Consider the following 19,228-nt stretch of genomic DNA (forward strand, 5'->3'; position numbering starts at 1 on the left):
CCGGCTCTGCATTGGTAAGCAGCTATTAGCCGTGTGTGGACAAGACAAAGAGCAGTAGATTCCGCCGCTAAATATAGCGCGGCTCTTTGGTGCAGATTAATATGGAATTGTGAAAATGGTCATGAAGGGCCGCCACGCCCAGCCAAGCTTTTAGTTGATTGATGTGACGTCGCCTGGTGCGCTCTTGCTGAGAAAATGTGACACAGGCCGCCCCGCCCGCTGAGGTGGATTGGGGCAGGCGCTGGAATTTTAGGAGCTGTGTTTTTATCGCATTATAACGCAGGTGACGGATGCATTTGGGGCAGGAAACAAAGGCTTCGGGATGGAGGTGTTCACCTGCGGATTAAATCACAATAGCGGCCGTCTCCGATCTGGCCAGGCCGCCACATGGCCCCTAACCCGTTGGCGTAGCTTAGCAGGGTATTATGCTGATATGTGGTCTGCGTGAGAGTCACGGATGATACCGGATTAAGTGTAGCGTGGTCCAGAAAGCTTCCCACAGTCAGCTCCAAAATGACATAAGATAGCTTCCTGGGTTGAGACTGTAATCACAGACCTGGTCTGTACAAAGACTGATTCCAGTGTGCAGGCAAACTCTGCCCCGCGGCACGTGACCGGGGGTTAGCGGAAGTATTCCAGTTAGTGTTCGCAAGGTGACAGTCTTGCAGGGGAATGGCTGAGCACTGAAGCTCAGCTGAGCTGTGCTCTGGCTCCATTTCTTCCAGCACTGCTAGGTTTGCAGGACCAGAGAGAGCACTGGATGTAGAAATGCCATCTTGATGATGGTATGGATGAGTCCTCAATCAGCCTCTCCCCATGGCTTTCCTTGTCTGGTGATGGACTAATAAAGTGTGAGGGCCTGCATCCATTCCCACCTTCTTCACATAATAGAGACTGTGCCGTTATTGGAGGCCATCCTGTGGTAGAGATGGTGGTGGAGTCGACAGGATGTGCCACTCCTGTAGATGAGATGGAGGGAGAACATTAGGCGCTTATCACTTCAGTGGAAAGAAAGGAAACCCGTAAAAAGCCCTTAAATGGTCCCCGGGAGCAGGTGCCCCTCCTGGTGTTAAAAGAATGTATGTAGTGACTGTTTGTTTCCCTTGAAGACCACAGTAGAAAGGAAAGGTCTGTGCCGTAATGCAAATGCTGCCTGCCGACAGTGCGGAGGCAAATACGCCAAAGGATTAATGGACCAGACGGACTTTCCTGGCGCTGCAGACTGGCTTTCTCCTAGAGGGCCAGTTTAAACATTCAGAGGCTCCTTCGGCATCAGTAAAACTAGTGTGTCTCCAAATCAGTGCAAATCGGCAGACAGCCTTTAGTGTGGAAGAGCCACAGGCTGATTGGCTCTCTTTTTCCGTCAGCAGGAAATGTTGCGGTGCATTGTGGTTCTTGGCTTAAACACATTTTGGGCAAACCTGTAGAAGGCTAAACACTTGTAAAAAGTCAGGATTACTCTCTGAACTAAGACATTCAATATCTTGTAGAATTAGAGTGTAACTACGATTTGTGGAAATATTTTTCCACCTGAAGCTGTTTACATTGACTGTAGTAAAAGCAACCGTCAGTTAAGGACTCATCCTCTGTGCTTTTGCCTCATTGGCTCACAGACAAGGTGGGCTTTTCATAGTGAAATTCCAAAATTATGAAGAGAGAGGTGGCAGGGTAGCGTCCTGCTGCTGGAGACCCCGCAGAGCGTGAAAGGGATTTCCCACGGATGCCACCAAGCCCTGGTCACGGTCTCGCGTCAGGGCTCCTCTGGACCAATAGCAGTACAGCTCGGAGGACGAAGGCCCTGGAAACGGTGCGGCAAAAGCCGCCAGCTATTTTGGTGCATCAGTGCAGAGGGTCCGCCGATTAGATGACGCGATATTGTCAGGTGCATTTTGTTTTGCCAAAGCCCCACTGAACAGCTGTCTCTTGATTCGCCACGCTTGTTTGGGAGAACAATGCCCACAAGAGCTCTACTGTCTGGTTTGGAGGCGGACCAGCGCAACACCCATCGACCTAAAGCCATGGCTGATTTGTGTCCTCAAAAGCGCACTTTGTCATTTTTGAGAACCATCTTCACTGTGCCATACAAAACGAGTACATTAGCCTCCATTTTGAAATGATAATCCGAGGTGAAGCAGGCAGCGATCCTTAGCGAACAGAAGGCTATGTGAACAATGCAATTGTGATTCGATTATGACCTAGAAAGACAATGAGCTTTACAGTCAGAATGTGAAGCTTTTGACAAGTACAGTGCTTGCGAAATAGTTGGACTCCAGGCCTGTATAAAGCAGCTTGTTTATGTTGGAATCTCTCCGGCGAGGGATCTGTGGACAGGGGATGGTGCGTGTGCAACCGTCCGGTTCTTGGCACTGCCGTGTGGGGTGGGTGCGCCTTGTTCCCGATAGCGGTGATGTCTCCTCCTGGCACTGCGGAGGAGAGAGAAAACAGGAAAAGGGGGTACAGCAGCCAGCCCAGTGCAGCCGAGAGATGTGGGCCGCCACGCTGTCCCGGTCTCCTCAGTCAACCTTTAATTTCACTTATTTACTTCACTTCAGCTCTCCTCTTCTTGTATTTAATGGGATCCAGAAGCGAGGAGCCGTGGCCTCCCCTCTGATTCTCAGCAGATAAACAGCCCGCAACCTTCAGCTGCAGCCCTCTCTCTCTCTCTCTCTCTCTCTCTCTCTCTCTCTCTCTCTCTCTCTCTCTCTCTCTCTCTCTCTCTCTCAAAGGAGAACCAGACAGAACTTAAAGCATCTTATTCCCCCCAATAGCTCCGCACTCTGGTAAAAGTAAACGAGAACGGGAGAAAAAACCTGAACAGAAGTGATCAATGCAATGCACAGAGGCTGCCTCTTGAAATGAAAGGCTGTTTTTTTTTTCCCTCTCCCCTCTCCCCTGGTTTTCTGTTGAAGGCTGGTTTCCCAGGGTCACCCAGGGGAGCGTGGAAATGAATGTGCTCCGGATGTTTTAAGCACAGTGGATTATATTAATGTATGTTAGCAATCCTTTGAATGCCCCTCTAAGCCACTCGTTTTAAGCACGCAGTCACCCAAGGACATTAACAGCAGTGGACAAACAGGCCATGTTAAACTCTGTAAAAACTCATTGATCTTTTGATCTTTGCGGTGTTCGAATAACTTGAGATGGCTGATAAGGAATTTGTGTTATGAACTGCACGGGTGTTCTGTGGGAAACCTTTTTACTTTTCACACAGCACAGAGCTGTGTTGAGCAGTGAAACCACAACTTGAATCTCGGGCTTGTAAATTTCGTTATAATGTGAACTCCCTGTACTTTTCCTCTCCTTGCTTGCGTCCAAGCACATAAGATGAATTGTGTCGCTTTTGCTAAAATATTTGATCTATGCGAGATTCTCTGCTTTTGTGTGCATACATTTGCGTGTCGTGGAAGTGGTCCAGGAGCAGTAGCAATCTGTTCGTATTGAAAAAAGTTTGGGCTGTCTTGAGCCAATCATTTTGCACACCAGGAGAGGTTTGGTCAGCAGCTCCCCGGTGAACTGGGCGAAGAGGAGAACAGCCGTGCGTGGCGCGTTTGCCAGACTGCAGTGCAGAGACCTCCTGGGCCGGCCAGACTCAGCAGCTCTGTAGACTTTTATAGACAGTAGTTTATTATATCTTCAAAGGGCTTCTCCTGTGTGGGGCTAGCTGCACCAGCTACAGCGATGTGGGACAGCCTGCCTCACACGCGGACCAAAGGCACCTTGCGCCGGCACTGTCCTGGTACTTCCCATACCAGCTGTCCGTCTCGGGCCATTTAACAGGCTTAGCTGTTAGCGGCGAGCCGGCATCGCTCGGTGTTGTTTGCGGTAAGCCTGTCTGGTACCTGTGTTTACGGGGGTCTCGGAAACCGGCCCTCTCCGCCAGCTTACTGGAGATATTCTCTTGGTGGCGCACTGATTAATTCAGCTTCTCTAACCTACTTAGGAGGTGCATTTGGTGGCCCCTGCGGTCATGGTGCGGTTGGCAGCGGCAGCTGGCCCCCCCTGGCGCTGGCCACCGCTCCGTGGTGCCTCGGGAACACAAGCATCTCCATGGGAACGCGGGGAGGGTGCAGGAGGGTTTGTGGGGGCAGGGTGGGTTTGGAGTCGGGAGTGATCAGAATTCTCAGTATCTCACGGCGAGAGAAGAGGGCCCTCCGATGTCCCAGATTCCCCCCTGCCTCCCGCTGCCAAAGCACAGCGTCGCCCTACTTGCGTGCATTTCCTTTCCAGCAGCAAATGACCTTTCTGTGCATTAACCCTGCGCTCTCCGCCGGCCGCCCACAAAGGATGTACTTAGCTGCATGAGCACCGTCAGGCAAGATGCTGCTTTCTGGTTGACAAATTGGCCCAGTGTTTTACTGGTGCGTTTTCTCCGTTGCGGGTCGGTACTGCTTTTGTGCTGTATCTGCTCCCCTGCTGCTGGGAATGATGAATCCGGTTCTGTGAGTTCCGGGTGGTCCGCCTAATGAATGTGCTAACGGGGTTCGTGTTTAAAAAACAAGAGGTTTGCAGCAGAGTTTCAGGGCATTGCCTGTGAGCAAAGGGAGTGGCGGGTACAGGTAAATGAGCACAGCGATGGAATTTGCCTACTGCTGTGTGAGAGGAGTGCTTTATTAACATTGTGCCTCTGACTTGCAGATGCTGAGGATGCGCAGAGGCTGCTGATCCTGGGTCAGCAGTAGAGGAGCCCTCCTGGGGAAAGGCTGAGCAGGCGTTCCAGAGGCGACAGGGGACCCCTTGGCCACGTCACGCGGGCGGCGTTGGATGCGGCAGGAGAGAAAAGCGGCAGAGGAAGGAAGAGCGAACCGGGCCCGCCGCGCCCCTCCCCCGACGACCTCCGCGCTTTGATGACAGGGCGAGATGGAAGGGTAAGGGGGGCGGGACTAGACGGCACGACGAGTGGGAGGAGCCAGAGGGCCGGCGGCTGCGGGCGAGGCGCAGGGGGCGCCCCGGGGCGAGACCAGGAGCCACCATTTCCCGGGTGGCGCTGCGGGCGCGACGGAGGAGCGCGCTGTCCCGCCTGGAGGTGCTGTGGAGGATGACCAGCCTGTTCCGGCGCACCAGCGGCGGGGGCGGCGGCAATGGCGGCCCGCGGGCCGACGCGGACGCTGCCGAGCTCAACAACAGCCGGCCAGCACGGCAGGTCCGCCGGCTGGAGTTCAACCAGGCCATGGACGACTTCAAGACCATGTTCCCCGGCATGGACTACGAGGTCATCGAGTGCGTGCTGCGTGCCAACAACGGTGCCGTGGACGCCACCATCGACCAGCTGCTGCAGATGAGCATTGATGGGCAGGCCTCCGACGACAGCTCTGACACCGACGACAGCATCCCTCCTGAGGTCAGCGCCAGAGGCCATGGGGGGGTTCTGGGGCAGGGTTAGATTTCCTTCTACACCAAAGAGCTGAAGGTGGGGTTCTGGGGCAGGGTTAGATTTTTTCCTACACCAAAGAGCTGAAGGTGGGGTTCTGGGGCAGGGTTCCTTTTCCTGCTAGGCTAAAGAGCTGACGGTGGGTTTTTGGGGGCAAGGTTCCTTCTCCTGCTCGGCTAAAGAGCTGAAGGTGGGGTTTTGGGGGCAGGGTTCCTTCTCCTGCTAGGCTAAAGAGCTAAAGGTGGGGTTTTGGGAGCAGGGTTCCTTTTCCTGCTAGGCTAAAGAGCGGAAGTTGGGGTTCTGGGGGCAGGGTTTGTTTTCCCCCTAGGCTGAAGAAGGGCGGGGGTTTGCTTGCATTGCTGTAAAGCCTGCTCTCCATGCTGTTCATCCCAAATGTCCATTCAGTCATACACTGTGCACACACATAGGCTCGGTGAGGTTTGTGCGCTGTTTCACTGACCTTAAGCCACCCTCCTTGTGGGAATTTGCATGTGGTCTCCATCTGTTTCAAAATCCGCTGTGCCTAACAGGCCACAGAGTTTATCAGGTGAGACCAAGCGGGAAAGAAATGTGTCTGAGTTGTCATTTAATATTCTCTTGTAGTGCAGAATAGATAGCTCTTGAGAAGATACTTTGTGCTTATTCATTACTTTCTTGTCCAGAAGTTAGATAAGCTTTTATATAAAAAACCTCAAGGCTTTGAAGAAAACTTAAGTGGTACATTTCCCAGCTTTTTCACCGATTGGGTCTTCAGCACTTTATTGGGTGTTTGCAGTCCTTTTGACAGAGACCCCAGCAGTAGACAAATGCACGTGACCTGTCTCCTGGAGCATCCTGGGCTTTCTGTGATTGTCCTGTGATTATCCAGCCAGATTGAGGCAGGATAATCACAGACAGGACACAGTGCGCCTGACTTTCACGTTGCCCAGAATGGAGGCATCCTGTTTTTTTTTTCATAGTTAATTCATGTTTATCCCGTGGCCTCTCTCTCACTACGAGTCTCCCTCCTGCAAAGACAGCTTCTCCTTCTCCCCATTGCGCTTTTTCCCTAATTATGCCTCTACGCCATTTCTGAATCACTGACCCACTTCCAGGCGGATTCGTATAAATGCAGCGTGCACAGTTTGCACTCCAGTTTCCTCATTTAGTTTGACTGAGAGAAAGCGGCAAGTGATGTGTACTAGCACAGTTTCAGGTGAACCAAGGTCATATGATTAACCCATTCGCTGCTGTAAGGTCTCAGGTAGGCTATGAGGCCGGTCAACAGCGTTAGTCACGATTGCACTCCCCGTCTTGTCACAGCAATTATTCTGTTTGGAATATGGCACCTTTTAACACTTTTTAAAATTTGTCTCTGGAGTACCCATTTTATGTCTTAATCATCACATTTTTGAGTCACAGAGAAATGTCTGTCTCTTCCCCTGCTTCCTGTAGAAGTAGTGCTGTGCTGCCAGGAAGTTACCTGGAAGCTTTCAGTGCTGTGGAAACAGCAGCCCCAAATTAGCCCCAAAGTGATGTCAGCTCTGTGCTGATGACTTAGCAAGACATTCTGACTTCTGACCGCTATTTCATCCATTGCATTAGTTGCTTGATTCAAAGCGTTTTGTCCTAGGCCATGACTGAATCGATCATTAATCCTGCAGAATCTGTCACTCGGCTCACTGTGTCTCCTGAGTGTCTCCTGGCTTTGCCCTTTTCCTCAAACTCTCCTCAATGTCACACGCCGCCTCTTGACTCTTCCCGCAGATTCTGGAACGGACGCTGGAGCCAGACAGCTCTGATGAGGAGCCCCCTCCCGTTTACTCCCCGCCCACCTATGACATGCACATCTATGACAGGAAATACCCGGAAGCTCCGCCCACTCCGCCACCCAGGTAAGACAGGAGAGGGTTTTAAAAGAGATGGACGCTGAAGTCAGAATAGAAGTAAATCCAGGGATGCAGTGATAAAAGCATTCAACTAATACAGAAGCCGCAGACCAAATTGTGCTGTCAATACAAAGACTGGCAGATGGCAAAGAAAGCTCTTTAATGGTTTGCGGTCCTCTGCTACACTTGCTCTGAAGGCAGAGAGGCAGAGGCAGAGCTTCGTGTAGCTCTCACTCTACCTGCCTTCGTTTTCCTTCAAGATGCCACCTGGTGTCCATTTGGTGCAACTGCAACTCCATTCACTGCCTAGTGGAAATGAGTATCCAGCGTGTCGTTCGGCTGCATCCACAATGGTGATGTCATTGATATTGTGGCCCCTGGCTCAAGTGTCCCGTCATAATGCTTTTAAAATCTGGCCGAGTCCCACATCGCTCTGCCGTGACCCAGCTGTCAATAGGGACAGAGGGAGGCAGGCAGATCTTGGAGAGGCGAGGTGAAAAGAGACAATGCAGTGTCACTGGGGATGCTATTAAGTTGCGAATCAGTGGGACACGATGGTGACTCCGTCCTCTGCTTGGCTCCTTTTCAGGTTTGAGGCCCAGCCCCCTCCCGGTCACCGGCAGGTTCGCAGCTACAGGGATTGGAACCCTCCGTTGCTAGGCAACCTGCCCGATGACTTCCTGAGGATCTTGCCCCAGCAGCTGGACAGTGTGCAGGTAGATTTGTGGAACACTGGGTTCAGGCAGAGCCAGTGCTGTAATTGGATGGACTGTACGCCCCCCTCTCACCCCTATCCCCACAGACACCCTGAACTGGTGAAGGTATAGTGGGTCTATTGTGAGGCATTTAAAGCTAGAATTGGACTCATAGGGTCTAATGTATTTTTGACTAAGCTAAATACATGTTTTTTGTATCTATTATTAATTGTTGTAGCTAGGCTATTAGCGTTAATTGATTGGCTTTCAGAAACCTCAACATATGCTAAATGCAGCAGTGTGTTTGGGTCTGTCTGCTGAAATTCATCATAGATGGAGTTGAGTGGACCCATACTGATTTTATGAAAATTACACATTTTGTGCTTGAATTAAATTGTGTTATGTGATTGTGGGTGATTTTTTTTCACAACCAGACATATTATTACTGCTCTGTATTGGCAAGTCTGTAATTACGTTTAATGTAATGACAAAAGTTTGGTGTATTAAGATGCTCAATGGCGTATTAATGGTAAATATTATTCCCCTCTGTTCTCTCAGAGCTCCCAGAGCAGTCTCTCCTTGCCATCCTCCTCCTCCTCCTCTTCCTCGCTGTCCACCACGGCACAGCAGGTTGCGCTGGGGGGCGGGGCCGCGGCCGGGGCTGGGACTGTTGCCACGGGGACAGAGCAGGAGCGCAAGCTGAAGCAGTACCTAGAGGACGAGAGAATCGCCCTCTTCCTGCAGAACGAGGAGTTCATGAGGGAGCTGCAGCGTAACCGCGAGTTCCTCATCGCCCTGGAGAGAGGTGTGTACTCACACACACACGCGCGTGCACGTATATGCATACATGCGCACACACGCACACACATGCACACGCGTGCGCGCACATATACACACACAAACACACACGTAAACATGCACATACACACACACCCACATGCATGCATACACACAAACATATACACACAAACACACAAGTACGCACACTCTTTTGCTCATACACACCTTGTCACTCACGTTGCATTCACATTGGCTCTCCCAGTAACTCACAATCACATACACCCCCCAACCCCCCCCACCACTCACACTCTCATTCTTTATCACACATACACTGACACTTTCCCAGCCACACACACTGTGAAGGTCTTGTTTCTGGTCTCCTCTCCACATCTGCACGAGATCGCTTTGAGCTTGTGAAGATCAACAGTGTAAATTGTTGGCACAATGGCATAAACACATGGCACTTGAAATTATCAGGCCCATGTTATGTCAATATAAACGTGAGTGTCCATTATTGTTACACTGTTAGCTTCATAGGTGAGGGGCTGGAACCAAAGCAATGTTTTTTGTTTCTTTGTTTTATTCACAGCTTGTGTTCTATAGTCATCCCAGTGATGCGCTTCAGTGCTGATGTCACTAGTCTGTCCCTGTGTGTCCCACACTAGCCTTCACTCTCAGTGCAGACCTGCAGCACACAGTCATCCTGTGTGCTTAGAACCAGGTATAACATTCATATGATGAGTTCACTATGAGAGGTGCTCCGTAAAACGTGCAGAAAATGACCTCGTGTCACCCCGACATGAGTTATGGCGCGCCTCTCTCATACACTCTCACACCAGAGCAGCTTAGATCTTGGCCGTGGCACGGCCCCCAGCCCAGAGCCACCGCCACTGCACCCTCCCTGCCCCCTTCTCCCGTTTCCATTGTAAAATCCCGCTTTCTCTGTTGTAGATCGGCTGAAGTATGAGTCAAAGAAATCCAAGTCCAATCATTCATCTGCTAGCATGGAGAATTCCACAGCAGGTAGATATCATGCGTTTGCTTCCCACGCGGCCTGGGCCACAGCAGCGAGCGCGTGTGTGTGTATGTGTGTGTGCGCGTGTGTTCGCTTTTGTGCGCAAGAGATGAATACATCTCCCACCCAATCCACCATGTCAGCAGTCGCTTGCAGTGCAAAGACTGTTGTAGGTTTTAAGCAGGCTGTGCTCTTGTTCATCCTGTCATTGCTTGGATTTTTGTTTTGTTGCTTTCTTTTCCACTCGCCCTCTTTTGTGCATTAAGCGTTTTCAGCCTTATCTGCTGTGCATGGGGAAAGGGATATGGTGTATCTGCATTGAGCAGCAGCATAGCAGCATGGACATCCCTTCCAGTTCCCTCTGTCTGGAAAGCTGGCTGTTCGTCTCACGCCGCCCCTCTTAGCTGAATGCACTGGCATGTGCAAAAAGCAGAATACCATTTGAACCGCGCGCAAAACCACCGTCTTGCTGATGTGCAGCATCCATGACTGATCTTTGTCACGCTTATATGGTGCGGTTTTACGGCAGAGTGGCACAGGTGACACGCCTGATGCAGCCGGCCTGACGTCACAGGCCTGGCAGGGGCCTGCCTGCCAGAGCAGCCCTTGGTGCCTGGACACCTACAGGGTTGCCAGATGTAACCGTGCCAGATGAGATTGGCAGGTTCCCCCAGGGCTTGTGTGCATGTGGCTGAGTGCGTCGGTGGATGATGTGTGTGTGTGTGTGTGTGTGTGTGTGTGTGTGTGTATGTAAGCATGTGCATGTGTGTGTGTGTGTTTGAGTGCGTGCACGTGTGTGTGTGTGTGTAAGCATGTGCATGTGTGTGTTTGAGAGCATGCATGTGCGTGTGTGTGTGTGTGTGTTACAGCACGCAGGCTTGCGAGTGCGTGCGCGCGTATGTATGTGCATGTGCATGTACACGTGCGTCTGAGTGAGCCTGTGAGTATGTGTGTGCATGCGGGTGTGTAAGTGTGCGCACTGCGTCCCGCTCACACGGCCTGTCATTGCAGGAGAGCACTGCGCCTCGGGCTCGGGGGAAACCTGCAGCGCGGTTTCAGATGACGCCTTGTTCCGAGACAAACTCAAGCACATGGGCAAGTGTAAGTTCCAGGGAATAAGCATCAATGAACAAACACTCTCCTGTGTCTGCATCCTATAGTAATGAGAGAGGGTAGCTTCAGTCAGGTGAAGGTGATCTCCACCTCACTCCGTCAGTCTTGTTCTCTTTTCCTGTTCATCTCGGGAGATTGAATTCCAAAGAGGAAAAGCTGAGAAAGGAGCAGCCGTGATTGACTGGAAAGGGAGGAGATATAAAAATCACATCGTATTATGTTCCTTTCTGGGTCTTTTGTGAAGGATATTGAGTGGAATATGAAACTGTCAGTTGATCGCTGTTTACACTAACAATAACTGAAGACGAGTGCTTATTGTGGCTCTGTCATTCATTCTGAAATCTGTGAGCTGCCTGATATGATCCTCTCAGATCTTAGGGCCTGGCGCTTGTGTTCTCTCTGTGAGAATCCAATGCCATGGCCAGATTGCACATTTGTGTTTTCAGTCATTTAAAGGGATGAGGTTATTCAAAGTTTGGTATTTTAATGTGGTTAGCAAATTCTGGAAGTCACACTCGCGGCTTCAGCTGTGTTGTTTTTCTAAACAGAAATTAGAAAAAGAAGTAATGAAATAAAGAAAGACATTTCTGAGTTTGATCGGCTGGATGCATGGTCCCCCGGTGCAGCCGGTGAGACGGAGGTGATGACACCGCGTCCTCATGCCTCTGCCATTTCTGCCTCTCTCAGCCACCAGGAAGAAGCTTTTTGAAATAGCCAGAGCGTTTTCTGAGAAGACCCGAAGGAGAAGGACGAAACGAAGAACACTCCTTAAACACCAGTCGTATCCTTCTGTTCATGCCTTATTCATCACAAACCCTCCATGGAGGTCTCTCTACCTCTCCCTCTCTGTCTCTCCCCCGCTCCCTCCCTCTCTCTAGCTTAATGTACACAGAGGTCACTCAATATGAGCCCTCGCTGTTGAGCATGGTGTTAAATAATAATGAAGACCAAACAGAACAGATGCGGTCGTATTTCGTTAGCTATAATTGACTGCTCCGAAGAGATTTTTTTTTCCTCTCCCCCTTTTGTGGCCAGCAAGCCGTAGAGCAGCTGGTAGCGGACGCATTAGTGTTCCGTCTCGGCATGTTTGTGTTCCGCGGGATGTCACACAGGCCATTAAGTCGCGAGCCAGAGGTAATCAGGCCCCAGATCGATGAGGGCGCTTCCTCTGAAAGACGGCCGGATGGCCTTGGGGTGACCTCGAGTGGGCATCTGCTGCTGGGGAGCGGCGAAAAGGGGGCCCGTGGTGCTTTTTCTCCTTAACCCTTCTCTCAGACTGGGCACCGCTGCCTCCACAGCCAACCTCTTGGAGGACGTGGAGGGAAACCCATGCGGTAAGAGCTCTTAACAGGCTTTATAACTGTAACAAATGTATACTCTTGGCCTTTGAGCAAAGGATGTCAGGTTGAGGACCCGGGATCGCCTCCTCATCTGCTGCGGGCTTATTATTAGATTAAACAGGATTCGGCCAGACTGTGACCTTTCCACTTACTGGTGAAGATCTGGAAATGAAGTCACTCCGTTTAACTTGATGCAGTCAGTGGGTCATCAGAATATCTGTGACAAAGCTTAATGGAGCTACTTCAGTTCAGGCTCTGTGTCAGTGAGTGGAACACTTCATAGTCTGGTTTAAGCCTGTTTTAATGATCCTGATTTGCCATGCTGTGTGAAAGTGTGCTTGACTCTACCGGTGTTTTGGTTAAATGTGAATGCTGTGTAGTAAGGCTATAAGCTGTGAGTGTGGCCAGGTGTGAGTCTGGTAAGAAAGGGGAGGTGGAACGGCACCCTAACACGCGTGTCTGTGCAGAGGAGGAGAGCCAGCTCAGGAGACGGGATGCTCAGGAAGAGGAGGACCCCCGCCAGGAAGCGTCGTCATGGTGAGGAGCTGCCACACCCTGTTCCGTTAGGGTTCTGCAGCAACGCTGCTCCAGTTAGCTCCTTATTTCCACTTACACACCTGTTCTGAGGAACCTGTCCAAAGTATCATTCATTTTTTTGTGCTGTGTGTTGTGTATTGGCCGCATAGGGCTAAATAAAGAACAGAATTACTTGAAGCAGAAGAACATACCAATGAATTTATGTTGGCTGTCGCACACTGTATTTTGTGAACAACTTAAAATTCAGATGTTAAAGATGTATGAAAGTTTGATTGTGTTTAATCGCTGCGCTTTCTTGGCATTAGATGTATTAGAAAGATTTGCTGTTGCTAATGGAAACGTGGCTCCTAAAAATGGTGCTGCATAAATGGGGAAGAAAAAAATCAATGGCTTTCATAATACTTTGAGTCCACCTGTATGACAAACATGAAATTAGATTAGGTGGCAGATCCACCACTACCTGGTAGGATGTTTTCCTGGTATGCCATACTCACATCATCTACTACTCATTCATGCCCTTGTCACAGAAATATTTTCCAATGTTATTATTTTTCTATTATATATTTTATTATTATTTATTTTTATTTTATTTTTGAGCATGTTTTAGTCATATGAGTGTGTGTGTGTGTGTTTGTACAGTGAAAATATATGTATTAATAGTGTGTATGTTTTATATATACACACGCACACAAACGGTATAAGCATATTTACAATAGGATGTTGAAATCAAGTGTGAATGGTGATCAACCATTTAATTGCACTGATTGTACCTACCTTCTGTCTGTTTGCAGATCTGTGCAGACGGTTCCTGCAGGTTTTCCATGGCAGCAGTGGAATTACCTAAGGTTTTGACTCCTCCTATCTGACCCAGACCAGCCAATCCTAGGCCTGCCAGTGCTATGGAAGACACCCTCGAACACCACGCCCAGTTGAAGAGGAACTGCACTGCGCTGTACTTGTTTTGTCAAGGCACCCCCATTTCCACTCTGGACTAAGTCTAATACTGAATGCTGATTTGATTTGATTTTATTTGATTTCATATGCGAGGCTAACTAACAAAGCAGTAATCCATTTTTTCACAACCATTTTTTGTATTATTTCCCTGAAATAGAAAAACGATTATGATATGATTATGGTTATGCTTTCGCAGCGTGACCTAGTTCTGTCTTTCTCATTTAACATTGCTTTACAGCCCATGTGATGGCTCCCTGGGCAGGTGGTTTTAGATATTAACATACAGGGGCAGCCAAGACTGTAGATGTGATCCTGGCCAAAAGCAGTGAGACTCCATGTTCAAGTGCAGGCTCTTCTGCTCATATGTTGCTGATGGATATAAGATGGCCCTTTGCTGTGGCTCAACTCTACGGCAGCCACTTGAATCAAAGCCTGCCTATAAGTTCCTCTCATGTATACTGAGGTGCAGTAAATTTAGCTACTTGGCTAGAATTTCCTCTCCGGAATGCATGGGTTGATACCAGCAAACCGAAATTGTCTCCTGTTGCAGTAGGTTATATTTCAAATTACCTTCTTGGTCATAGATACTGATACAGGTCTTTGTTGTCGATGCCAAATTTTTGCTTAAGAAAAAAAAAACGTTTTCTTTCATGATGTCACCACAGATTACACTAATTGCCATTTCCAGGCTGCTCCATGAGGTACACTGAAAATAAACCTGACTGAGAGAATGAAATAATACACACAATGCACACAATGAGCTGGTACTGTCAGTTCTGTACTGCTGTGTCTTACAAGATCAATGCTGTTTTTTAACATAGCAGTTCTCTCATTTTAAAGGGGCACTCATATAGTTAGAAGCCAATGGTTTATTATGATGCAAGATTGTTTGCTCCTATGGTATACGCCCTCTGTTGCATTCTGGTTACTATGCGTATGACTGGGTGAGAGGAATACCCTGAGTCCGTAATGGCAGTACATATTAATGAGCAGCCTGACCTTGAATATATTTGTTTTTTGTTTTTTTTTTTTTTGTTTTTTTTTTTATTCCATATAGTAGTAAGTCTTGAATTCAGCTCATTTCTGCTAATCAGTCAAGCAGATGTTGTTGGCCTGAGCCAGGTCTCCTTAATGGACATTACTGAGGCAGAGCTGCTGCTTCAGCACTGGTGCACACGTAGTTGAAAAAAAGACACGAACAGCTCAAAGAGAGCTATAGCTGATAAAATGGGAATGAATCTTTTATTTCGAAATGCAATTGCTTAAAAGGAAAGAGTGCTTAAATATTGAATGAGTCACTGTCTCTGTGGCAAAGATGGAGAGCGAGCTTCTCTCCTCTCACTCTGGTGCCCAGAATGCACTGCAAGATGGGGCTTAACTTTTAGTAGAACATAGGTAGAGTGAGGAATCTTGTGTCATGGAAAAAGATCTTCACCAGTGTTACTGTCCTTATTGTAATTTAACAATTAGAAATATTTTATAGAGAAAAGCCAAAATATTTACCAGTTACAGATGGCTATGTTGTAAAATAATACAGAAATGCATAGTGAAAAATAGAATTCTGTGATGGGGAGAAAAAGGAGAAAGATCAAAAATTTGCTTTGAAACTTTTGTTTGATATGTGAAGGTTTATTTAATTGAACAGAATAAAATATGTCATTTATTTGTCACTAAAGACTGATTGGACTACAGGCCTGCGGCTTTTGTTGAATGGTCCTCGATAAGCTTGTTCCAATGATCAGTCAATGAACGAGTTGAATGGGACGTATGTGTCTGTTTTGTTTGTCCATTTCGCTGTTACCACGGGCCAGATAAATCAGTGCATATTGCAGTGCCACCCTTCATGAAGTGGTTTGGATTTTGAGAAGATCATAATGGGCTCCTGACACGTGAAGAGGTGGACCCAAATCCGCTGAATCCCAGATGTTGACTGGTTAAAGTTGCATGCGTGCTCTGTATGATAGATTCTAGGAAACGTACAGAAACCAGCGAGCATATTCCCTTTATTTAGAGTTTAGTTATGTGGGTTGTCTTCACGCCAGTTGTCTGTTCTATGTGTGTGTGTTTTAGATAGTGGGCGTTATGAAAGAAGAGTCAATTCAGTGCTTCCACAGCCCTGACTCTCTTGTTCTGGAAAACTGTGCCGATTCCATGTAAAAGACACATGCAAATTAGCTGAAAGGACCACAAGACACAGGGCCATTCTCTCTGCCTTCTCACAGGCCTGATTGCATAACCCATTTGAACCCTTTACCTGGCTGTGCAGATGTGCCCAGCTTTTTCTTACAAGTAAAAACCTTTTGCATTCCCTTACTTTGGAAGCTCAGGGCCGGAGAGAGGATGGGATGGATGTTCTTTAGGACGTCCCCCATCAAATGCATGTTCCCAGTCCCTCTGTAGCTGAAGAGCAGAGTGCCATAACAGAGGAGAAATAGTTTTTTTGTTTTTTTTTTTTTTTTTACACTTACGCAGACATCCGAGTGGAGAGCACAACGATGCATCCCCACTGTGACAGACTGTCTCTGTTTGCAGTGCAAAACTGTTCGCCTTTCACCATTTAGCGCCAGCCTCGTCATTAGGGCAGGGACACGGCAGGTTCTTTTGTCCTTGTTCCAGAATCCAGCCAGGCGCCGATGTGACACGTCAGTCGGTTTCGTTAGAGGAGCAAGCATACAGTACATACAGCTGTTGTCTCATGTGTAATGCCCAGGGTGATTTTGCATGCGTGGATGAATTATTTGTGGACTTATTAATGGATGTATAGTTAGTCATTTTATCATAAAGAAAGCATTCGTCACCGACTGTGTGTGTTATCTGCAGGTAAATAACTAATCCGCTCAGGGAATTTCCCCCATACTTTCTGTTTTCTGTTCAGATTTCTCTTCAACTGTCAGGCAGAAGCACAATTCAACAACAGGTGGTGACCATATCAGAGTTTCTGCAAGGATAATGTGCAAAACCCTGTGCATAAGATGAGCTCCCTGGACAGGAAAAGCAGGATTCTAGATCAGTGTTTCCCAGCTGTAGTCTTAGGAGCACACTCTCCTGGTTTATGTTCTACCTCCTCCTAATTAATTGGCCTTGATGTAGGTGCTGATTAGGTGCTGATCTGGGTTTGACATGACTTGAAAGTTAAATGAATTAAAGGTGTTTATTCAATATTTTTGTCTATTCATATTTTGCACTTAATCCAAGTTATGGTGACTGTCAAATATAAATGGTTATTGAGTTAATTGCGCTAGGCCTTAAAGCAGTTGAACGATTTTGTTTACAGGGTAAAAGACACCAGAAATAAGTTGCTTTGCATGTCTTTTATGAATGCTCAACCACGCAACACATTTCCTTCACAAAAGATTGCACATATTTGTCAAGTGACGTCAGATCCAGCTCAGTATTGAATTAACTGCCTAATCAAACCTGATTGACCTAGTTGGAACAATAACCAGAGATCGAGGGTTGGAAAACGCTTTTCAGTCTCTTTTAGAGGAAAAACAACCCACAGTTTAACCTAGCTAGGTGGATTCATTTCATTGAATTTGGCCAGAACCATCAGTAGTTTACATCTATTGTGTCTTCTCAAGTCATCCAAATGTTGGACAACAATTATAGTTGTTTGTAACTCATGCTACACTCACGGTGGGGTCAATCATAGTAATCCGTCATCTTTGCCAAATACCGGTTTCCCACCATTTCTACAAGCGCGTGTTCCCTCAGACCCGGGTCGTTTGAGCAGCTCGTGGTCTTCTCTTCATCTTACAACCAGGTTCGAATACGTGCTTCACTCTCCTCTGAATCCAAGCTCCTTTCCCGTTGGGGTGAGGTCTTAGGGTGTAGGGCCGCAGCATTACCTTTGGCACTTGACACACGTTTCATTAATCGCTTGTCAGGGTTCTATTCGGAACGCTACTTCAGTAGCCGGTATATGAGTAAGCGGGGCACCAGAGACTTCTTTGTATATAGACCCCTGTTTCATGTCCTCCTTTAAGCTGCAGCTCCCTCCAAAGGTATGTGTGCTATATGAATGTATGGAATGGATATGAAGCCAGTCTAACTGCTTATAACAGCTAATGTACCTGTTTACAATGTACCTGTGTGGGCCTATTGTCTAGAATGACTCATAGCCCTGTCATAAGAATGTACTGTATGCTACATTTACCAGTGAGAAAATATAAAGGCAAGCATTATAGAGTGTGGGGTCTTATGTTTTATATTTCACTAAGCATATGTATATACTCTGACTGACAGGTGACAACGCATAAACAAGATAGTTAAATAACTGCAGTTTAAAAAAATATATAGAAAATTGTTCAACATTTCTATGATTCAAAAATGCATTTGTATTTGTAGAGGGTGAGCTGATATATGATGAAAAAAATGTTCACTGGTGTGCTCTAACTTCTCTCCCTACAAAATTTAAGGTTCTGTAAGCTGTTGTCATACTTTCAAGATTATTTCCAGATCTGATCTTTCTTACACCTCAAAAATGTTAATTTGCTATTGAAATAATAAAAGTGTGTTGTACCCTGTCTAATAGTTTGTTGTTATTACACAAATGGCATTTATCATTGCCTCCTATTATCAACAAAAATATCACTTTGTTACCACCAAAAGGTTGAAGGATGCATACTGTTTTAGGGTGACGCCAGTAGATGGCAGAAGAATCAAACGTCACATGCAACCGAGCCGTAATGCTCTTAAACGTCAGTTAGCAGCTGGGTGTTCTGGCTGTAGCTTCAGTGATTTCATAACTCGTTTACTAGGAAAAAAGAGCTTGCGGAAGATTTCTAGTGTTTATCTGTAATTTTAAGTTCAATGACCGGAGTGGTGCTCTCTATGTAAGAGCATTGTAAGTGCATCATGCATGTCGAATGTATTTGAATGTGCTCTTGCCATTTTACGTAACATCCGTACCTCAATCGTGAGATGGAAATTAACTGAACGTACAGTTGTCACTGCTTCAAAGATGTTTCAGTATAAATATTTACATAAATATTTCGCAATCATTTATTTGCATTCGCTTTCAGTACATTTCTCTTGAGGTAACATGCCTAATGATGCAGCAGGAGCATTATTTATTGATGAACTTCCTGCAAAAGTTGCTTCTTCTTGAGGCTATTTTGAGGGACTTAGAATACCCTTTACAGGTGTTGCAGTTACAGATAAAGGAATTTTGGAAATTATGTAATTTATTGAATACCTGGATATATAATTGTACTTGGATTATAGTGGGCTAGTTACTCGACAGCTGGGTGGTTCCAGAACAATAACAAATAGTATATCTGCATTAATGTACCAGAATCAAGTAGCAAAGGTGCTCAATGAAGGTTCAGTCCTGAGTCCTGTCCACTTTACAGCTGACACCTGTGCTTACTCACTGGATCAAACTCTCCAGAAACTGCAACTGGCATTTATTAGCATTCAGGCTAATCTTTATCAACTACGTATTTGGTTTGAACACTGAATTTAGGTCATTCACTGGGTCAAGTTCTCAAATTGTAAAGAACATGGACTTGTCTAACAAAAAAAATTATCCAAATGATGCTAACATTTAAAAACCG

At 47.1% G+C, this 19,228-nt stretch overlaps 1 protein-coding gene across 2 annotated transcripts in view; it reads left to right on the plus strand.

The window, feature by feature from the left end:
- The window catches only part of LOC118775243 (CUE domain-containing protein 1-like), a 29,671-nt gene extending 12,366 nt beyond the window's left edge, over positions 1-17,305 (plus strand). For both annotated transcript variants that reach the window (XM_036525061.1, XM_036525062.1), the window contains exons 2-11: positions 4,636-5,338; positions 7,115-7,242; positions 7,826-7,952; positions 8,490-8,736; positions 9,663-9,734; positions 10,738-10,827; positions 11,527-11,620; positions 12,115-12,173; positions 12,647-12,716; positions 13,508-17,305. In XM_036525061.1, coding sequence (XP_036380954.1) covers positions 5,036-5,338; positions 7,115-7,242; positions 7,826-7,952; positions 8,490-8,736; positions 9,663-9,734; positions 10,738-10,827; positions 11,527-11,620; positions 12,115-12,173; positions 12,647-12,716; position 13,508 — 1,191 coding nt within the window. In that variant the 5' untranslated portion in view covers positions 4,636-5,035 and the 3' untranslated portion in view covers positions 13,509-17,305. The remainder of the gene's footprint in view (positions 1-4,635; positions 5,339-7,114; positions 7,243-7,825; positions 7,953-8,489; positions 8,737-9,662; positions 9,735-10,737; positions 10,828-11,526; positions 11,621-12,114; positions 12,174-12,646; positions 12,717-13,507) is intronic.
- The last annotated feature ends 1,923 nt before the right edge of the window (positions 17,306-19,228 follow it).

This window comes from Megalops cyprinoides, chromosome 3, assembly GCF_013368585.1.
Source record: "Megalops cyprinoides isolate fMegCyp1 chromosome 3, fMegCyp1.pri, whole genome shotgun sequence".
NCBI classification, from domain to species: Eukaryota; Metazoa; Chordata; class Actinopteri; order Elopiformes; family Megalopidae; genus Megalops; species Megalops cyprinoides.